The 21,989-nt window shown below is 38.1% G+C and overlaps 3 protein-coding genes across 3 annotated transcripts; 2 read left to right on the forward strand and 1 right to left on the reverse strand.

The window, feature by feature from the left end:
- Positions 1 to 1,602: 1,602 nt before the first annotated feature.
- Positions 1,603 to 2,544, reverse strand: LOC103127076 (olfactory receptor 14K1-like). The gene has a single exon (XM_007537995.2). The coding sequence runs from the start codon at positions 2,542 to 2,544 to the stop codon at positions 1,603 to 1,605; it is 942 nt and encodes a 313-aa protein (XP_007538057.2).
- Positions 2,545 to 13,031: 10,487 nt separating this feature from the next.
- On the forward strand, positions 13,032 to 13,976 carry LOC103127062 (olfactory receptor 14A2-like). The gene has a single exon (XM_007537988.1). It carries the CDS (start codon positions 13,032 to 13,034, stop codon positions 13,974 to 13,976), a length of 945 nt encoding a protein of 314 aa, XP_007538050.1.
- A 4,522-nt stretch (positions 13,977 to 18,498) lies between these two features.
- On the forward strand, positions 18,499 to 20,661 carry LOC103127077 (olfactory receptor 6F1). Its single transcript, XM_007537996.1, has 2 exons — positions 18,499 to 18,563; positions 19,728 to 20,661. The coding sequence occupies exons 1-2, from the start codon at positions 18,499 to 18,501 to the stop codon at positions 20,659 to 20,661; spliced, it is 999 nt and encodes a 332-aa protein (XP_007538058.1).
- The last annotated feature ends 1,328 nt before the right edge of the window (positions 20,662 to 21,989 follow it).

Consider the following 21,989-nt stretch of genomic DNA (forward strand, 5'->3'; position numbering starts at 1 on the left):
GAAAGGAAGACATAGGAAACTGTATATATATATAAAATCAACCCATATCTTCAACCTTGGGGGAACTATTGTAATTTCCAAAGGAGGGAATAGGCATAGAACTCTGGTGGTATGAATAGTGCAGTATTACACCACTGTTATCTTATAATTGTGTAAATCAATATTAAATCACTATTAAGATTTTTAAAAAAGAAAAGAAATAAAAAACTATGGAGAAGCTCTAAGTTTCAACTTAAAGGAAAAATATTTTCTTTATTTCCTCCTGATAAGTTCCTGCACGCTATTTCCACAATATTCTCTCAATAGCTGTAGCATATCCTCATCAAAAGCAAACATGTGTATTGTAAAGCAAGTTTTACTGTGTAGCTGAAGGAGGACCTGGAGGCTGGAGAAGGAGTTCTTATGACAAATGTCATAGCAGTAGTCATTAATCATGACATAGATTAATAAAGTACATGATTTATTAAGATTATTTTCTATTGAATGGAAAATATAAGAAGGCATCTCAGTTGTACATAATTATACTACCCCTTACCCCATCTCCCATTTTCAATTTGCATCTTAATATGTATTCGCAATGCCTACTTATGTGATTTATCACATACTCTGTGGTCATTATTTTGAGTCCTTCATTCTCAAACAAACATTTTCTCCACATTTCAGTGTTTCCATCTTCCATCATAGATACTCATCTAACTGTTGAGATATTTGTTGAACTTACTGATTATATTAATAAAAATACATAGAGTTATGGTGCATTTGAAGTGAACTGATTCAGGATGAAAAAATGTCAGTGGGGTAACTATGGTGTAACCACCATTGGTGTAAACTACAACTCAGAATGACTAGAAAAATCAGAGTGTACTCATAGGTTTCTTTCTTTCTTTTTTTAAAGAAGTTCATTTTCTTTTTAATATTTTGTATCTTTATTTATTTATTAGATAGAGACAGTCAGAAATTTAGAGGGAAGGGAGTGATAGGGAGAGAGAGACAGAGAGACACCTGCAGCTCTGCTTCACCACTTGCAAAGCTTTCCCCCTACAGGTGGGGACTGCGACTCAAACCTGGGTCCTTGTGCAATGTAGCATGTGTGCTCAATCAAGCATGCCAACACCTGGCTCCTCTACTCATGGATTTCTCACATAGCATCATATAGACCAGTTAATTTCCTCACTAGAAGAGAGATTTAAATTATTTCCATCAACTATGTTGAATAGTTTGGAGACTGGGAAATGTGTTCTGATAATTTTCTCTGACAGCTTCAGCTTAAGATACACTTTTAAATATTGGCATAAAGTAGATAAACAGATAAGAAAGCTTCAGAAATTCTATGATGATTTCACAGAGCTTGAAGATAGTAATAAGTGAGAAGCACATTTTCTTCTTAGAAGTTTAATGAGTATGACAGTCAACAGAGCAGTAAGAGAACATTCTTAGAATGTCTACATAATCAGGATATGAAAGAGGAGTACAAAGGAATATTTAATTTCTATTAAAATAAAGAACATGGTACCCACAATATTCCAAAATATATATTCATGACACAAATGGCTTGTTAATGGTAGAACCAAAAGAAATCCTACATCCTAACTTCATCTTTAATCATCTTTTCATCAGTCCATTCCTTCTCACATTCCCCAGGACTTTACTGAGAGCCAACTTAATGTCTTTGTTCCTCAGACAGTAAATGACAGGGTTCAAGGTTGGAGGAATCACTGAATAGAATACAGATACCAGAATATCTAGAATAGAAGGTACATCAGAAGATGGCTTTAAGTAAGCAAAAGCCCCTGTTAGCAAGAAAGTGCTCACCACTAAGAGGTGAGGAAGGCAAGTAGAAAAGGCTTTGGACTGACTCTGTCTGGACGGGATTTTTAATACAGTGGAGAAAATATACACATAGGAAACCACAATGCAAATCAAACATGCAAATGCATAACAGACCCCAATAGTCACGCTGATGTTAATAGTCATATGCTCATTAGAGCAGGTGAGTTTCAATAGGGCAGGGACATCACAGAAGAACTGATGTATTTTATTGGACCCACAAAAGGTCAGAGAGAATGTGCCAGCTGAGTACAAGATGCCCAAGGCCCCTCCACTGACCCAGGAAATAACCAGAAGCTGGATACAGACTCCCCTGCTCATTATAGTCTCATAATGCAGGGGACGGCAGATGGCTACATAGCGGTCACAGGACATGGCAGTGAGGATACCGATCTCAGAGCCATCCATCAGGATCACCACAAAAAGCTGAACAGCACAGCCCAGGAAGGAGATGGAGTCCTTGAGGGTGAGGGAGTTGAGGATGGATTTGGGGAGTGTGGCAGAAATGAGACACAGGTCTAAGAAGGACAGATGTCTGAGGAAGAAGTACATTGGGGTGTGGAGGCGCTGGTCCAGGAGAGTGAGGAGGATGATGGCTGAGTTCTCCATCAAGGCCACCAGGTAGATGAGTGTGAAGAGGAGGGTGTGAAGCTTCAGTAGGACCAGGCTCCAGTTGAAACTCACTAGCACAAACTCCATCACCAGCGTGTGATTCATGGTAGAAGTTCTGCTTGAGTAAGACCGAGATGTCTGCTTGAGCTTAATTCAGCATTAACTCAATTCATCTCTCATTCTTCCTCATTCCATGCCAATGTCCCTCCTCTGTCAGTCACATGCAACTTATAGAGCAAAGGAAGAATGTTCTATTAAGAGAGTAAATGTCACATAACTTCTCTATTTCTGTAGCATCTATACTTTAGTATCAGAAACTTTATAAGATACCAAGATAATGGTATTCGTAGTCAACTGGATCTTGATGGATCATGGCAAGATTAGGGACTGTGTCAAAAGAGAGAAAAGGCAAAAAACAGGTTAAATTAATTCTTTCCAAATGCTGTCAACACAGCTTTGAGGACAAATGCATTCAACGGATGATGTCACGTGTTGGCATGTTATCATTTATCTTGAACTTGGTGTATTAATAAATCCAAATATATGTGTTGAGTTATAATTTACTGGGCAGAGCATGTGCTTTGACTTGTATATATTATGTGTTCAGGAATCCACACCACAGAGTAGAGTGTGTGTCTCTGGAGGAAGTTCTGACACTGTGCAATAAATCTTCATTTCTCTGGCTGTCTGTTTATCTGATTGAAAAAGCAGCTCAGAAAAGAGGTTCTGGGGCCAGGCAGTGGCATACCAGGTTAAGCACACACATTGCAGTGTGCAAGGACCGAGGTTAGAGCCCCTGGTCCCCACCTGCAGGGTGAAAGCTTCACAAAGTGGTAAAGCAGGTGTTTCTCTGTCTCTCTCCCTCTCTATCACCCCCTTCCTTCTCCATTTCTGGCTGTCTCTCTCAAACAATAAAAGTAATAGATTTAAAAAAAATATTTAAAAAAATAAATTCCACAGTGTAATGGTTAGCACTCTGGACTCTGAAAAAGTAGCTTAGAATAATAAAATCATACAAGTGCAAAACCTGTTCAACCAAAAAAAAAAAAAAACTTTGGAACAAATAACTGTAAAGGAAATAGACTAGCAAAAGGATTAAAAAGAGTGGAGGGAAGAAAGAAAAAAGGAAATGCCAAATTTAGGAAGAAAAGGTAGAATGATAGAGAATGCCTTGATAGAGAGAAAGAACTAAATTCCATCTGGAGCAATAGAGAAGAATATAACAAGGGCCCTTTGAATATAAGCAGAGTATTTTGATATTATTTGATATTATTTTGCTTCCTCTATATCTATTTACTGAGAGTGTTTACAGGGTAAGATGGAGATATTTCTAGATAAGAACTCAAATCTCTCCTTTTAGGAAAATTACTTAACTACAGGGCAGGTAATTTTCCAAGGAATAAAATAACAAGTTGTTTCAAGTTTGAATGAACATTGGGAAATGACAATTTTTGTCGCCTTGCAAATTTGGGATGTCTTTAATGGAGAAGAACAATACCTGCCCAATCTTTGGGGAAAAATGGAGAGTTCATCACTCATGATGCTACATGAGTCCGATGCTGAGAACACCATACTGTCCTCTGAAGGGAGATAATCCTTGCATGAGCATGAGATTGATTATAAGTCCACATACTCTCTACCATGGTTTCTGCTTCTTTAACCTATGAGTTTTAGAGATAACCAGATTAATTTATCCAGGAGCACACTTTTGCATTCTTTTTGCCTCCTCAATATTGACTTTTGTATAAAACACTTTTCTCCCTTCGGCCTGTCTTAGACTCAGATTAATATGAAATTAGGGGAAAAATGTGTTCTTTGCTATGCAGTATTGATAAACTTTAAGTCAGGCCTCACTACATTGACACACTTGACCCAAGTAATCTCACACAAATAAAAATGACAAGTTGTATCCCATATCCAAAACTTTTAAAAATACGTTTTATTTTATTTATTTATTCCTTTTTATTACCCTTGTTGTTATTCTAAAACTTTTAAAATTTATTTTTATATTAAAGAATTACATGTTATTAGGGGTTTGAATCCACACCATTCCCACTACCAGAGTTCTGAATCTTCAGTCTCTCCACTGCAATCTACTACAGTTTCCCTAAGGTTGCAGACATGGGCCAACCATCATCTCTACAAATATCTGTCCATATATACACATAGTTGCCTTTTTTTCTGATTCAGTTCTCTCTTCCTCTCTAAGATACTCATGACAACAAAACTACCTCCATATGTCCCTCTCTTTTTCCTTCTCTCTCTCTGGGTAATGATGGAGCTGGAGTTAAAAGCCCTCTTATCTTTATCCTATATCCTAAATCTTCTCAACTATTTATAGTGAATGGAATACTCCTCAACTCAAGAATTTTTGAAGGAGTTCTGGGTATTGACTAGTAGTGTGTATACATCGCCTCCCTAATTTCAGATGAGATTGGGAGTGTTCAGGGTGGTATAGCCACAAACTCTCTTCACTTAATTTCTATGTCATAACACAACAGACCAAATTCTGACTCAGTAAGAACAAGAGTATGAGGACGGAGATAGAGACTGAGTGAGAGGCAGAGATAAATGGGTAGATAGACATGATATAGATGATAGACAGATGATAGAGAGATGACAGATAAATAGACAATAGGGTGGTCATACAAAGTTATCACAATTCTGGTAATGTTTCCTCTATTTTGTATGATCAGGAAGATAGGCCTTTATAGAAAAACTGGCAATAGTGCTGAGTGGTCACACCTTTGGTTGAGTTCACATATTACAATGTGCAAAGACCAAGGTTCAAGCCCTAGTCCCCATCTGCAGGGGGAAAGTTTCACAAGTGGTGAGGCAGTGATGCATGAGTCTGTCCTTCTTCTATGCTGTCTTCCTTATTAGTCTTGATTTCTCCTTCTCTATCTAATAAATAAATGAAATTTCAAAAAAAGAGAGAAAAATTGATGATAATACTTTCTCACAAATGTTTGGGTTTTATATGTTCGAGGATGAAGAAATAAAAATGAACCCTATTTTCAAAGTGTTTGTGATAGGAAGATCAAAACATTGCAAATATGTTTCGCATTGTCCTACAGATTCCTGTTGAAGCTTTCCCTCCCACCCATTCAGACTCACCATGATTCTGACTGAGCCTCTCTACCAGCAGCATATTAAGTTTCATGTCTTTTCTGAAGTCTCTGTGTTCTAGGGGAAAAACCTGTTCTTGATTTTTGTGCCACATGAAGTTCTCTCCCCAAGAAGAAGATTTTAATGCAATTTCAAATGGACCTCCATGGACTACATTATATTCTCTTAGGAGGTTAGACTTTCAGGTGTACTTAAATTTTATTTCTCAGACATTAACTCCTTGGAGATCCTGCCCTGAACTCCCATCTTGGATCTGGAATTTGTCAACACTGCCCTTTCCTCCAGTGAGATAATGATGAGATCCCATTGGGTCTCACTAGAATAAACTCTGCAACCATGCTTTATTTCTTACATGTACATGGCTAATGAATTTATAATTTTGTTTTACCACTAAAACATTCACTTTTATACTTAGGTATGTGTGTCAATGGCATCCTTTTGAGTCTCTAAGAGAATTGCAGTTCCAGAAACATCATAATGATATCTCCTGATACTGAGATGAAGTAGTCTATTTTCAGAGCCTGATGATGAATTTTTTCCGTATCTTCTTCTAGAACATATATAAATGTCCCCTCTTTTTTTTTTTGCTAGAAACCATTGCCTCTTCGATACCCTTCATGCTGTTCATAATCTCAGTTCCATAATCCAGAAATCTCTGACACTTCTGTATTCATCATAGATATTTGATTAGATTATAATTTCCCCCATCACTTTTAATATCAACATGTAATTTTTTACTCTTTTTTAAACATAATATTTAATGTGAGCTACAGACCATCAGTCATCATCATAGGAACCTCAGAATCAGCTTATTAATTATTAAGACACATGAAAATATTTTGGTTGAAGTTTAGTCTCTGGGCCTAGGATATGTTCAGTGGGTAGAACCATGCTTTATCAGGCAGCAGACTCTGGGTTTGAACTCTTGTAGCACATAAGAACACCAAGGACGAGCTCAGTGAAACACCATGGATGGCGATGAAAGGTTTATTGGTATCGCTTTACCCTCCATTTCTCACTCCAGAAAATAGAGACTAAAATTTGGACATGAGGGAGTTGGACAGTAGTGCAGTGGGTTAAGTGTAGGTGGCATGAAGCTCAAGAACAGGTGTAAGGATACCAGTTTGAGCCCCCATCTCCTCACCTACAGGAGGTGAAGCAGGTCTACAGGTGTCTTTTTTTTCTCCCAGTCTCTATCTTTCCCTCCTCTCTCCATTTCTCTCTGTCCTATCTACCAACAAAGACATCAGTAACAACAACAATAATAACCACAACATCAATGAAAAACAAGGGAAAATAAGTAAATAAATATAAAAAATATTGAACATGGAGGCAGTACAGCATCATGCTTGAAGCCAGTAAATACATCCCCAGTTATTACATAAGCAAATGAATCTAGGTCAGTGTAGATAACATTGTAATTGCAATAATACTGAGTATATTAGAAAGGGCTTCATAAGAGAATATTCCATTTTTCTATCTAAAAGTTATCTCAACAACCCTTATAGTTTCAGCACACTAGTCATGAACATTTATATCCATTGCTACATTGCTCATATTTTGCTCAAACTTGAATGCAAAGGAATTCTGTGCATTAAAAAGAAAAACATAACTCTCTAGAAAAGGAAAATATTTCAGCTTGTTATAGTGGCAAGCATGGCTGTGATATTTCTAAAAGTGTGTTCTGTATATTTTGTTGTTGTGCAGGTGAATATATAATGTAGTACTATTGGGTTCCAAGTTATCTGGTATGAAATAATGGGCATTGGAAGGCAGGGTTTATTACCCAGTTTTGATTTATTTAAATCAGAAATCACCAATATAGAAGGGGGGATTAGAAAGAATATGCTGGGGGCTGATGTCCCTATGATATTAATAATAAGGTAACAGTTTGGTGTAGGGTAAAACATATGGATACCTATTTTGGAGAAATGTGGAAATTTAATGTTGTGACAACAAAAATCCTGTATTTGTAAATTTTTGAATATATTCCTAATACTGCATATGCTGGAGTACCGAGGTGTTCTTGCTCTCTCTCTCTCTCTCTCTCTCTCTCTCTCTCTCTCCTCTCTATCTTTTGCTCCTTCCCTCCCTCCCTCCCCTATTATAACTAAAAATTAAAAGGGGCTTTGACTATGGTGCTTAATAAATTCAGCTGAGGCAGGTTGGAAAAGGTTTAAAGGAAGAAAGATTTTATTAGATAGTATAGAGGCATGGAGCATTACTTTAACTACTGCAAAATAAGCAATTGTCAGCAGGGGTTAAGAATATGCTAGGCCATCTATCTTCCACCTGAGGAAGATGAGTCCTGAAATTGGGGCAGCTTGGAATGTTCTTACTTAAGAACACAGAATGTGAGCACAGATCTACAACGATGCAGAGGTCACATAGGCTTCTAAGATGAATAGGGACCCCAGATCACATCAAATCCATGGGGTTTACAGTCAACAATATGTATTTACCTTTCCCATATTTGGGAGCTACTCTCTTCTCTGATCCAACTTTCTGGTCCTTTTTCCAGCCATGAAATCATCCCCCCAGACAATAACCTGGGTCCATCTGAATATCAGATGTCATTTTCAGGAATGAGAAAACTAGTATAGTCATGGGCACCTTGGAATATAACTAAAATAAACCTACTAGCTATCTTCAAAATGGAGACCTCCAACTCTTCATCTGCACTATTCCAGCCTTTAGGTTCATGATTAGTCAACAATGTGTTTGGCTTTATATATTAACTCTTCTTTCAGCCACCAGTTCCAGATGCTAACATGATGCCAACCAGACTTCCCTGGGCAGATGACCCCACCAACGTGTCCTAGAACCCTGCTTCCCCAGAGCCCTGCATCATTAGGGAAAGAGAGAGAAAGGCAGGAGTATGGATCAACCTGTCAACACCCATGTTCAGTGGGGAAGCAATTATAGAAGCAAGACATTCCACCTTCTACACCACATAATGACCTTGGGTGCATACTCTCAGAGGGGTAAAGAATAGGAAATTTGGGTGTCAGGTAGTGGTGCAGCAGGTTAAGCTCATGTGGAGCAAAGTGCAAGGACTAGTGCAAAGGTCTTAGTTGGAGCCCGGGCTCCCCACCTGCTAGGGAGAGTCTTCACAGGAGGTGAAGCAGGTCTGCAGGTGTCTATCTTTCTCCCCCTTTCTGTCTTCCCCTCCTCTCTCCATTTCTCTCTGTCCTGTCCAATAGCAGCAAAAACAGTAACAACAACAATAGTAACAAAACTTTTAAAAAAGGGCAACAAACAATAAAATAAACATGTTTTAAAAAGACTAGGAAAGCTATGAGGGGAGGTGATGGAATATGGAGTTCTGATGGTGGAAATTGTGTGGAGTTGTACCACTCTTATCCTTGGTTTGTGTCAATGTTTCCTTTTCATACATAAAAATTAAAAATAATATACTAGGACCATAAAGTCCATGAGTAATCATCAAAAGTTCAGTCCCATGAGATAAACAATTGTCAGCCGAGGTATAGATTACTCATTGCTGTAGGGGAGTCTTAGAGTTTACCGGCTAGCTGAGCCACACGTGTTCAGTTCCCAGAAGAAGTAGCCATGGCAGACACCTCAAACAGAGTCAGCCAAAATGTGTCTGACCAGGAGAAGCAGCAGCCAAAAGAGAGCGGGCTTCTGGCTGGCTATATTTTAAGTCTATTTAGTCCACCCACAATGCTTTATGCATTTGCACAGACAGGATCCACCCACTGTTCATTGCGTGTTTGCGCAGATCACTGTATGCTCTATCACCAAGGCTGACATCAGCCTAGCGCTGTGTGTGACTTCCTATGGTCACTGGTATACTGTATCACAACACTCCCCTCATAAAATAAATACATCCTTTAAATGCAATCACAAATATGAATTTATGATACAAATTCTAATAAAATGTACAGAATTACAGAAACACCAGAACAATATCCAGATTAGAGGGCTATATCTTAAGCTTTAATATACCAGTCCTGATTTTTTTCTCTAAATTCACATGTGTTAACCTCTTAAGAGACATTTTGCACTAATAATCTACCTAAGAATTTGTTTCCAGAGACCATACTATCATATATAGAAACATTTAATAAGTTATCACACATAAAATAGATGTATATAACTACTTGGTATTGTGTATCTTTGACTGTAATTAATTCTTATATAAAAGGCTAGTCAAAATTTTAATTTTAATGCTATTCTGAGAATGCAATAGTCAGTCTTAGCTGAAGATGTATTGCCTTAAAAATTCCTTGAATTATTCAAAAATACCAATGCTGTAATAAAAAAAGACTGAAAATTGCCTAATATGCTACTAGCAGTAAGAAAAGCACAAAATTATAGTAAACACATAAACTCCAATTTCTTACCAGCATGTCTTTTAATTATCTTTTTTGTTTGTTTCATAAAGAATATAGAAAGAAAGGAGGAAAGAAAGGTATGTAGGGAGGAGAGTGACACCTTCTTCACCATTCATGAAGCATCCCCCAAGTAGGTGGGCACTTTCTATAATGAGACTTTTTTTAGATGATCAATATATTTTGTTTGTTTTTAATGATAGATGACTATCTGTATAGTTATTACACTTTCATTATGGGATACATGTGATTCACTATGTAGACTGACCAAATGAATGTTCTTAAAAATCTCCGGAGACCCACTAAGTCAGCCATTGGCAATACTTAGACAAGTTTTCATCTTCAGCAGTATTTGTGTGATTGAAATATGCTAGTTCAGTAGTCACTGTCCTACTGTCTATAATAGGAAGAATTAAAGGAATACTTTAGGTATTATGTTATTATACAGGGAGAAGTCTGGATTGTATCTTTCATCGTATGTTTCCAGAATACTTTCTGGGACTTGAATAGTGCTGTCTATAGACACACCCATGCCCAAATCCACAAAGCTTAAGATAGATCACATTAATAAGGCTCTCAGTAAATTAATCGGGCTCTCTCTTATCTTTGGGGAATTCTAAAATAGTATCTACATGCCTTAAAAAGAATAGGTGCTGCACATATAGAACATTTCCAATGGTGTCAAATTTGTAATAAAGGGAAGGCAAATGCATTTTTCATTGCTTTAGATATTCATGATATTCATCTTTTTATGTTAAGAAATTATCAGTTTAGTAGAGTCATAAGCCTAAAAATACTATTGTGTATTATAATAAAGAGTATTTCCAGTGGAATATAGATGTTCTGCTTTAAGACCAGTAAACTATAAATTAAACTATTTGAGTTAGGAGGAAAAATCCAGTCTTCAAATGAACTCGAAATTAATCACTTTCCATGCATCCGTTGACTTATCTTTTTTTCATAAAGTTGAAGATGTGAATTATTTGAAGGTATGGATTTCAAACTTCTATTCTTTTCTTTATTTACTTGGTTATTTTGATGTAGACAGAAAGAAAGAGCGGTGAGGAGACAGTGGCACCTTCAGCCCTGCCTCAGTACTCATGAAGCCTCCCTCCAGGAGGTGGGTGCTGGAAGCTTGAACCTGTGCTCTTGTTCACTCTAACACGGTGTGCTTTAATAGCTCCACTACCACTCACCCTGGAGAGATTTCAAATTACGATGGTGAATGTTAAAGCACCTTTTTTTGCAAAATAGAATGATAAATCTAGTAGGTTTTAAGAAAATATAGGGGAGAAGCTAAAAATATTGAACTCACATTCACTTTCTATACTATTCTCACTCTTTCGGTTTTTCTTATTTCCTTTTTATTTCTTCATATCTCTCTCTCTCCCTCTCTCTCTCCTCTCTCTCTCTTCCTCTCTCCCTCTCTCCCTCTCTCCCTCACACATTCCCTCTCTCTCTCTCTCCCTCTCTCCCTCACACACACACACTCTCTCTCTTCCTTCTTTCCTATTTTCTATCTTTCCTATTTTCTATCTTTCCTCAGTTGTCGTTCCTTTTTTCTACCACCAGGGCTATTGCTGTGTATTATCAGTACCTGCATCATCTAAGTTCATTTCCCATGTCTACGCTCGACCGGACCTGCCAATATACGCGGGTATTTTCGCCCACCCTGTCCAACGCTTGACGTCTCGTCACCCAATCTGGTCCCCTATGCCTACACTGAACTTCTCTGTTCCAGTCTCTTGGAAACAGAGTTGGCAGTCAGCTGAGGTAAAGAACAAACACCTCATCACAGACCCCAGCAAGCCCAGTCAACCGGCTTTGACCTAGCACGTTATGATTGGGCCCTCCTCAATCGCTATCGAATAGGCCATGGCCGGTGCGCCGCTATGTTCCATCGCTGGGGAGCCAGAGACGACCCGAACTGCCCCTGCGGCTACAGACAGACTATGACCCACATAGGCAACGACTGCCACCTCTCCAGATTCAAAGGAGGTCTCGAAACTTTACATCAGGCTCAACCTGACGCTGTTGACTGGCTACGGAAGAAGGGCAAACGCTAGAAGAAGAAGAAGAAGAAGTACCTGCATAATGACTCCATCCAGCCATCAAGTTCACCACACACAACCACATCACACATGTTCAAATATAGTGTCTTTTTCAATACATTTTTGTTGTTAGCATGAGAGAAAGAGGAGAGACACGGAGTAACACAGAAAGGAACCATAGAATCACTCTGGTTTACAAGATTCTGGGTATCAAACTCAGGACTTCATTCTTTTAACTCCAAACTTCTAATCGCTACACCACTTTCTGGGCCATAACACCCATTCTTTTGCTTAGGTGTTTAACCTATGTACCCCATTTGGGTCCTTGTTCTGGAGGAACCTTCTTGTCATTTAAGTTTTACCTTCTAAGTCAGCTTCACAGAGAGCTCCTCTTAGCTTTAATGCCTAGTTAATATCTAAACTAATTCACCTTTAAGTATTAATGACACCTGTCACTAATCTTTATTTTGTATCTAAGTTTGTTTACTATTCATTGTCAACATGAATTGCATGGCTTCAAGATAATGCAAGTTTTTCATAAAGGATTCCAGTTTATATTTCTTGATGTCCATAAAATTATGAAAAAAATTGCATTTGATAACTTAATACAATGCATATGTGGCATCACAATTCTTAGAACCTGTGAAAGTTTATATTTAGCTTTTGCAGTTGACTGTTTTGATACTATAACACTATGAAGATATTAAACTTTGTTTTTTCTGAAAGTCAAAAGATTTCTTATCATACATAGCACAGCAATAGTGTGGTGAAAATACACTATGGGTGGGAACACTTCTGATTTTAGTCATTATATCCATTCTGGAACAAGGATAGGGCTATTAGATCAGAAATAATTCATATAAAGACTAACTGACTTTGCATATAGCTCCTCAGAATATGTTCATTGTTTACAGCACAGTTGCCGGCACTTAAAATAATGAATTACACATTATTCTTCAGATATTCAATGCTTCTGTATATTGATGTATTTTCTTTCATGATAAACATGACTTTTTCTCTCTCTTCTCACCTTGACAGGTAGTGAAGAGACTCCAGCATGGCCAATGTCCCCTTGGTCACAGACTTTCTTCTTGTGGGATTATCTGATGTCTGGGAGTTTCAGATTGTACATGGTGTCCTCTTCCTAGTGATTTATCTGGTCGTCCTTATGAGTAACTTTCTCATCATTACTCTCATTATTCTAGACTTCCAACTCCAAACTCCAGTGTACTTCTTCTTGAAGAACTTGTCCTTTATGGATGTCTTCCTTGTGTCTGTCTCAATCCCCAAATTCATTATCAACAACTTCATTCACAGCAGTTCCATCTCTATCTTAGGCTGTGCCTTCCAGCTACTTTTAATGACTTCCTTCTCTGCAAGTGAGATCTTCATCCTCACTGCCATGTCCTATGACCATTATGTGGCCATCTGTTGTCCCCTCCACTATGAGGTCATCATGAATGGTAGCACCTGTACACTGATGGTTGGTGTATCCTGGGCCATTGGAGGACTTTTTGGGACTGTGTACACAATTGGTACATTTTCCTTGCCCTTCTGCGGTTCCAATGTAATACCACAATTTTTCTGTGATGTTTCCTCCCTACTGAGAATTTCCTGTTCTGAGACTCTCACTGTGATCTACACAAGCATTGGCATTGGTGGTTGTTTAGGAGTGTCTTGCTTCATCTGCATTATGGTCTCATATGTTTACACCTTCTCCACTGTCCTGAAGATGCCTACCACTAAAGGTCAGTCCAAAGCTTTCTCCACTTGCTTCCCCCACCTGGTTGTTTTTACAATTTTTATCATAACTGCATATTTCGTTTATCTAAAATCACCTTCAAGTACCCCATCAGCTATTGACAAAGCAGTTTCTGTGATTTACACTGTGATATCCCCACTACTCAATCCTGCCATATACAGCCTTAAGAATAAGGACATGAAGCAAGCTCTGATGAGACTGTTGCAGAGAAGATATGGACAAGAGTCTTACTTCATTTAACTGTAAAGTGACTGTCGAAAGCTTATTGATTGTTGATTTCAAAGTGGGGTAGGGGGTGTTATAATCAGCTAACTTATCCTTAACACTGGAAAGACCTGGAAAAAGAATATATATTTCCCCACATGGAAAAATAAAAACTCAAGATATCAACTGTTTAAAAAACTGAATTATTACATGATACCCCAGGCTAATATATAGATGTGACGGTTCGTGTTTGTCACTTCTTAATGATAAAGATTGGTTCCTTTTGGAGCATTAACTCTGGCAGAATGATTTGTTTCTGTATGATACATTTTCATTTACTATAATTTTCTTTACCTCATTTGTTGAAAAAGGTATCATTAAAGTTCAAGGGAAACATACCATGAAATTTATTTAAGCTACCAAGAGTAAATGAAATCTACACGAGACATCCCTTCTTGCAGGGTCAGAACATCTAGCACCAAATCAGAACAACCATCAAACAAAATAATGAAGTAACTGAGATCCGTTCTCTGGCTCTATCCATAATGACCAGGAAAGACTAATAAAATGTTGGAGGAAAAGGTATGTTCAGAATTCCAAGCAAAAGACTGAAGCTCCAGGTTTATCCATCTGAGTGCTCATCTGTCTGTCATTGAGAAAGGTCTCTACCTCAGGTATGAGGGTTATTCATTTAATCTGAGTCACCAAAGTGACAACAATTTTAGTACAAGTCTTCCCAGTGTAAAGAGGTTTCCTGTTTGCTTTATTCATTCATGAATATAATGTAAAATTATTTTCTGAGATCAGATGAGATCGGGCATGTTCAGGGTGGTATGGCCGCAGACTTTTTCCTTACCATTTATGAATCTGATGTGAGAACCTGCCTTAGCAGAATATTTTTATTGACTTTATTATAGCTTTATTAAGAAATACTAATGTTATAATATTAAAAATCATATTATGTTTCTTTATCATGACCCCAATATTCTTTTGTCATTATTCTTTTTTTTTTTCGGGAGGTTCATGGTTTACAGTACAGTTGTTGGCAAATGGATACAATTTCTCATCTCACCAAGATAGATGTTGGCAAAATACTCTTTCTCCCAAATTAGGTCCATCCTCATTTACCAGGACCTGATAGTCTACATCCACAACCCTCTCTCAGCCCACCTTCCCTGGAGATCTTTGATTTGGTGCAATACACCACCAGTTCAATTTTACTATGTATTTACCCTGTCAATTCTTGTTTCTTAAGTTCTGCCCATGTTCATAGCAGCAAAATTTATAATAGCTCGATCTTGGAAGCAACCTAGGTGTCGTATCAACAGATGAGTGGCTAAGAAAATGTGGTATATATACACAACAGAGTACTACTTAGCTATTAAGAATGATGAAGTCACCTTCTTTAAGTCAAGCACCAATATCTTATCACCATGTGGATTATATAAATGACTTAAGTTTTGATTTTCAGTCATGTTCAATTTTATTTAGTCATATTCCCAGATATACTCTGACAACTCCTAATTTTTACATACTAAGATTTTATTTTAAAATATTCAAAAATAATAAAATACATTATTCATGGTAACTCAATTTTATTTAGTCATGTTCTCAGATATTCTCTGAGAACTCTTAATTTGCACATACTAGGATTTTATTTTAAAATATTCAAAAATAATAAAATACAGTCTTCATGGTAACTCTTACATATAAAATTATTGTAGGGTTCCCCAGTTACCCTGTGAAAAACCACAGAATTATTATTTTTTCTTTGCAGAAAGAGATATATTAAAATTGTTTGATTTTTTTTGATATGTACTTATACCAATGTGAAGGTTGCATTGAAGAGTTTAAAAATATAAAAGATCTTTAGGATGCCCTTGGTTAAGTTTATGCTACTAAAGTGGTTTAGGTTTATCAGTAATTTTCATGCTTTATTAAAGAAAGCCAGTAATTTTTCAGTGTCCTTACTGTCTATATAGGACTGTCTATATTTATTTACTTTTGTTTCACTTTTTTTATTTTTTGACTGACTAGAGCACTAACCATTGCTGGCGCTCAGTAGTACATCAATCTAACCTTAGACCGTCCAGTCTTGTGAATGATTACTGAACTACTGCCAGACCCTACAAGATTCTCTTTCTTTCTTTCCTTCTTCCTTTCTTTCTTTTTCTTTTTTTTTTAAAAAAAGCAGAGATTTTTTTTTTGAGGTTGAGACTTAGTGACGATAAAAGGAATTGAAGAATTAAATAAGCTATTTTTTCTAATTGTTTTTGGCTTAATTTGCACTATTTTATATGTATTTATTTATAATTTAAAATTTCATGAACTCATTAAGCCACATTAAGAACATTTATAAAGACTGTACACCAGATCAACATGTTTATTTATTTTAATCAGACAGAGAAACCTGAGTACTATTTAACTCTGGCTTATGGTGGTATCAGGGATGGGGGCCTGTGTGACTTCAGTTATGAAATTTGATACACAAACTATTGTGCTATTTAAACCTAAGAAAACATCCCTTTTCTGTTGTCTCTTAAAGCCTTACAGTGAGTTCTTTAAATCAAATGATTGATAAGACTTTGAAACCACTATTAAGATAAATTGAACAAAAGGTCCTGGTTTCTGTGGCTGGCCTTCAGTTCCCAGGAGAGAGAGTTATCATGCCTTCCCCTCCCAGAAGGCAAGAGCAGAGACATGTAATTACTCAATGGCAAATTGTTCTCAGTATGGAGCTTATTATGAGAAGACTGAGGAGGTTAAGGAAATTTAAAACACCAGACACAAGAGGGAAGTTGAATAGGACAGGGCAGAGTCAATGTTAAAATTAGAGTTAGGAATTGAATAATACTTCAAGTTTTAAAGATGATAGAAGACTGGATTAACCCACAATCAATTAGCCAAATGAAGCAGTGAAAGAGAGAGAGGGGAGGAGAGCAAGAGCTAGAGGGAGAGGGAGAGGGAGAGGGAGAGGGAGAGACAGAGACAGAGACAGAGAGAGACAGAGAAAGAGAGAGAGAGAGGAAGGCAGAGGGGATGGCAACAATCAGAAGATGGTGCTTGGAATAAAGGAAAATATGGAATAAAGAATTGATAGGAGGTCAAGTCAGAAGATATTGACACTTAATGATATTGACACTTATGGCAGAAATGACTTCACTTGGGTAAGTGGGCAGGGTTACTCTGTGCTCACCATGTTCTACCTGTTTACCCATATGTGGATGGGTCCAAACGTGCCATGTGGTTTACCAATCAGACCACTGAATTACTATCTCAAACTTCCTGTGTTCAAAGCAATCAAACTGTAGTTATTTTGGCTAACATGGTGCATGCCTGTATGAAAAACCACTGCGTTTGTGTTCAAAAATCACATACCAAATGTTAGACAGTAAAATTACTTGTTGAGCTCAGTCAGTAAATAGTTTAAATCCTATTTAATCAAGAAGAGACTTATTAAAACAAGTAAATCAATATATTTCTCTACTATTTTAACTGTTTTTAATTCTAGGCATAAAGTCTCCTGTAGGTCATCTTGGAATCAATACTAAAAATTCCCAGATATAAAGCAATGGGTAGAGGCCATTATTTTAATTTTGATAGTAACTTTTTATTCAGTTTTTTAAAGAAATATTTATTTATTCCCTATTGTTGCCCTTGTTGTTTTATTGTTGTAGTTATTATTAATGTTGTTGTTGGATAGGACAGAGAGAAATGGAGAGAGGAGGGGAAGACAAAGAGGGGGAGAGAAACAGACACCTGCAGACCTGCTGCATCACCTGTGAAGCGACTTCCCTACAGGTTGGAGCTGAGGGCTCGAAACATCCTTATGCTGGTCCTTGCACTTTGCTCTACGTGTGCTTAATGTGCTGCTCTACTGCCTGACTCTCTGTCCCATTTTTTAAAATTAATTTTATTTATTTATTACTTTCAAGAGAGATGCACACACACACACACACACACACACACACACACACACACACACACAGAAATACCAGAGCACTGTTCAGTTCTGGCTTATGGTGGTACGGGGGTTTGAACCTGGGACTTAGGAGCCTCAGGCATGAGAGTCTGTTTGCATAACCATTATGCTGTCTCCACCACCCATTTTAATATTTAATTATAAGAAGAAAATATTGGCAAAAACGTAAGATAAGAGGGGTACAACTCCACACAATTCCCACCACAAGAGCTCCTCTTTGACTAGTGTCTTCATGTATTTGGATCTATGCCCAACAGTGGTATTGTTGGATTTTAATGTATTTCCATTTTTCTGTGCTCAAGACTTCTCAATGCTGATTTCCATAGGGATCCCACCATTTTTTTTCCTCCCTGACAGTGGGGTACAGGTCTTTAACTACAAGCCATAATCACCAGGTGCTTCAAGTCAATAAAATTAGGCATCTGATAAATACATCAAATGGATTTGCCACTAACACATGAAACACCATTATGTAATATAGCAACAGATGTTCCCCTTATTCTCAAATGCAGTTGTACATAATTTTTTAAAATTTGAAAAATATTAGTCTGGAGGGAGAATTCAGCCGGTTAGAGCATGGGGCTTACATTCCTGAAGGCCCAAGTTCCACCCCTGTCACCACAGGCTGCCAGAACTGAGCAGTACTCTGCTCTCTCCTCTCTGAATAAAGGAATATAATTTTTTTAAATTTGGACATGGAAATAATAAATACAATAGTTTTATTCATGTTGCTTACATTGTTTAAGATGGATATTTCATAGTGAAAAATTTTAGACCTAGTCTTGAGCAGTGGTGTCAGTTTTAGTATAAAATGAATTGTTATTTCTTTGAATATGCCAGTTGGATCCATGGAGACCTATTGAAAGTATCTCTAAAAGTAGCAGATCTAAAATGCTGTGACTTTGGGCCAGATATCTCAAACTGATAGTCATAGATCGACTTTGGACAACTTCTTTAGTTTACTTGTGCTTTGACTTTTCCGCCTGGACAATTAGAGGGATAATGATGAACTAAACTAGTAGGATTTAGATATGGAGTAAACGTCTTGTCAAGTTGCTGCCAAGTAACCTAACCTAGCATGATGGCTGCTATGTGATTTTTTTTATTTCTATTTTATTGTCTTTATTCATTGGATAGAGGCAGCCAGAAATCAAGAGTGTATGGAGAGGCAGAGAGGGAGAGAGACAGACACTTGCAGCCCTGCTTCAACACTTGCAAAGATTTTCCCCTGAAAGTGGGGACCAGGGGCTTGAACCTGGGTCCTTTTGCACTGTAATATGCACATTCAACCATGTGTGCCCTGTGAGAGTTTACATTCACGTTGCATGTACCCAACCCCACACTTAGAGGGAACACCTGGAAAAACCAAGCCCACTAACAGCGGCCATGGCTACTTTGACCTAAGAAACAAGTGTTACATAAATTGATTAACTATAAACAATACAGGCGATGAAACAAAGATAATAGTTTAGGAAAATTGTGAAAATCATCATTTGAGATTTATTAGTTTAATATTTAACTTTTGTTTTCTTGAATAGGTACAGAAATAACTTGAAAGAGAAAGATCACTTAGAAAGGGAGAGATAAAGAGAGACACCTGTGGCATTACTTCACCACATGTGAAGCTTTACCCCTATAGATGGGGACTGGGGTCTTGAACTCAGATCCCTGTGTTTAGTAACATTTGTTATTAACCAAGTGTGCAGTTAACCACGTGACCTCTAGCATTTGTTTGTGATACATATATTTTCTTTGTGATTGCCCTAAGCTTCTCTTCTTGGTTTTTGTTCCCTGTTGACCCTCAGGACTCCATTGCGGACAGACAATGAAAGCCTGACTGGAGACTTTCTCCTGCTAGGCTTCCCTGGATCCCAAGCCCTTCAGCTTTCTCTCTTTATGCTTTTTCTGGTGATGTATGTCCTCACAGTTGGGGGCAACATGGCCATATTGATGCTGGTGACCACATCTCACCAGCTGCATACTCCCATGTACTTTTTCTTAAGCAACCTCTCTTTTCTGGAGATCTGGTATACCACAGCTACCATTCCCAAAGCCCTAGCCATTCTGTTGGGCAGAAGCCAGTCCATCTCATTTATTGGCTGCCTCCTGCAGATGTACCTCGTCTTCTCACTGGGCTGCACAGAATATTTCCTCCTGGCGGCCATGGCCTATGACCGCTACCTGGCTATCTGCTACCCTCTGCACTATGGGACCATCATGAGTGGCATGTTCTCAGCCCAATTGGCTGTGGGTTCCTGGATCTGTGGCTTCCTGGCCATTGCAGTGCCCACAGCTCTCATCAGTAGTTTGTCATTCTGTGGTCCCCATGCTATCAACCACTTCTTCTGTGACATTGCACCCTGGATTGCTCTGGCCTGCAGCAACACACGTGCAGTGGAGCTAGTGGCCTTTGCCATTGCATTTCTGGTCATCTTGAGCTCCTGCCTCATCACGCTGGTTTCCTACATCTACATTATAAGCACCATCCTCCGGATCCCATCGGCCAGTGGTAGAAGCAAAGCCTTCTCCACCTGCTCCTCACACCTGACAGTGGTGCTCATCTGGTATGGTTCCACCATCTTTCTGCATGTACGCACTTCTATCAAAGAGGGCCTGGACCTGTCCAAGACTGTGCATGTCCTCAACACTGTGGTCACTCCTGTCCTAAACCCCTTCATCTACACTCTCCGCAACAAGGAAGTTAAGGAAAGTCTGCTGAAGAAGTGGAAGGGGAAATAAACTGCTGTCAACATACAGATCTATGGCTTTTTGCCTGGAGAGTTTCCAAGGAAGAGTGTGAATCAAATCTTCTTGGAGATGAGGGAGAACTGACAGTGGACACTGACATTCCAAACTGAGTATGTTGGCTGTTTTCTAATATTTGATTGGAATGGATAAGTTTTATATAAACACAATTTCTTTCTGAAGGAAAATATGCACATAAAATTAAATGTGTCCTTGAACTCCATATCTAAGGTTAAATTAACTAGGACAGTGCTAAACAACACTAAGTGGTAAACAACACTAATCATCTTCTCTCCTGAAGATGATTTTGATTGTATATGTGGATAATTATAAGAACCTTAGGGGGTGGGCAGTAGTGCAGTGGGTTAACTCACATGGCATGAAGCACAAGGACTGGCGCAAGAATCCCAGTTCAAGCCTCCAGGCTCCCCACCTGTCAGGGAGTCACTTCACAAGCAGTGAAGCAGGTCTTCAGATGTCTCCCCATCTCTCCCCAACTCTGCCTTCCCCATCTCTCTCCATTTCTCTCTGTCCTATCCAACAACAACAGCAATTACAATAACAACAACAAGGGCAACAAAAATATGATAAAAATGGCCTCCAGGAGCAGGGGGTTCATGGTGCAGGTACAGAGCCCCAGAGATAACCCTGGAGGCAAAAGAAAAGAAAAAAAAAGTTTTTGAATAGGGGCTATAAAAATGGGAAAATATTACAAAAATAAATACATGACTGAACTCAGAGTCTTAACTATTTCAATATGTGATTTCTTGGATAAAATGTTATAAAATAGATACATATAAAGATTTCATATTAATTTTCAAAGATCTGTGTTGAAAACTCACCTCTTAAGATATCAGAATCAAATGATTATGCTTTACCTGCTTCTCCTCTCTATTTACTGGCAGCATAGGTTTAAAATCTGTAAATTAATTAAAACAGACAGACAAAAAAGACCACCAAAAAAGCCTGGGAAAGATGGGCATTTGTATATTATCTGCTGCAATCGTAGTGTCATAGTTGTATATGTAGGTCCAACAGCTCAATGTATAGATATTAAATCTGTAATCTTTGTATGTCAATTACATCTCACCAGAATTTAAAAATGAAAGAAATGCCAGATGATAATATGATGCAAACCTGACTTCCTTGGGCAGAGAACCCCACTTGTATCCTGGAGCCCCCACCTCCTCAGATCCCTGCTTCACTAGGGAAAGAGAGAGACAGGCTGGGAGCATGGATTAGCCTGCCAATGCCCATGTTCAGTGGATATGCAATTACAGAAGCCAGACCTTCTGCACCCCATAATGATCCTGGATCCATAC

This window comes from Erinaceus europaeus, chromosome 9, assembly GCF_950295315.1.
Source record: "Erinaceus europaeus chromosome 9, mEriEur2.1, whole genome shotgun sequence".
Lineage (NCBI taxonomy): Eukaryota > Metazoa > Chordata > Mammalia > Eulipotyphla > Erinaceidae > Erinaceus > Erinaceus europaeus.

Coding starts and splice junctions, on each gene's coding strand:
- LOC103127077 (XM_007537996.1), top strand. CDS start 18,499: ATGGGGCTTACATTCCTGAAGGCCCAAGTTCCACCCCTGTCACCACAG. Junction 18,564..19,727: donor CAGGCTGCCAGAACTGAGCA/GTACTCTGCTCT, acceptor GTTGACCCTCAG/GACTCCATTGCGGACAGACA.
- LOC103127076 (XM_007537995.2), bottom strand. CDS start 2,544: ATGAATCACACGCTGGTGATGGAGTTTGTGCTAGTGAGTTTCAACTGG.
- LOC103127062 (XM_007537988.1), top strand. CDS start 13,032: ATGGCCAATGTCCCCTTGGTCACAGACTTTCTTCTTGTGGGATTATCT.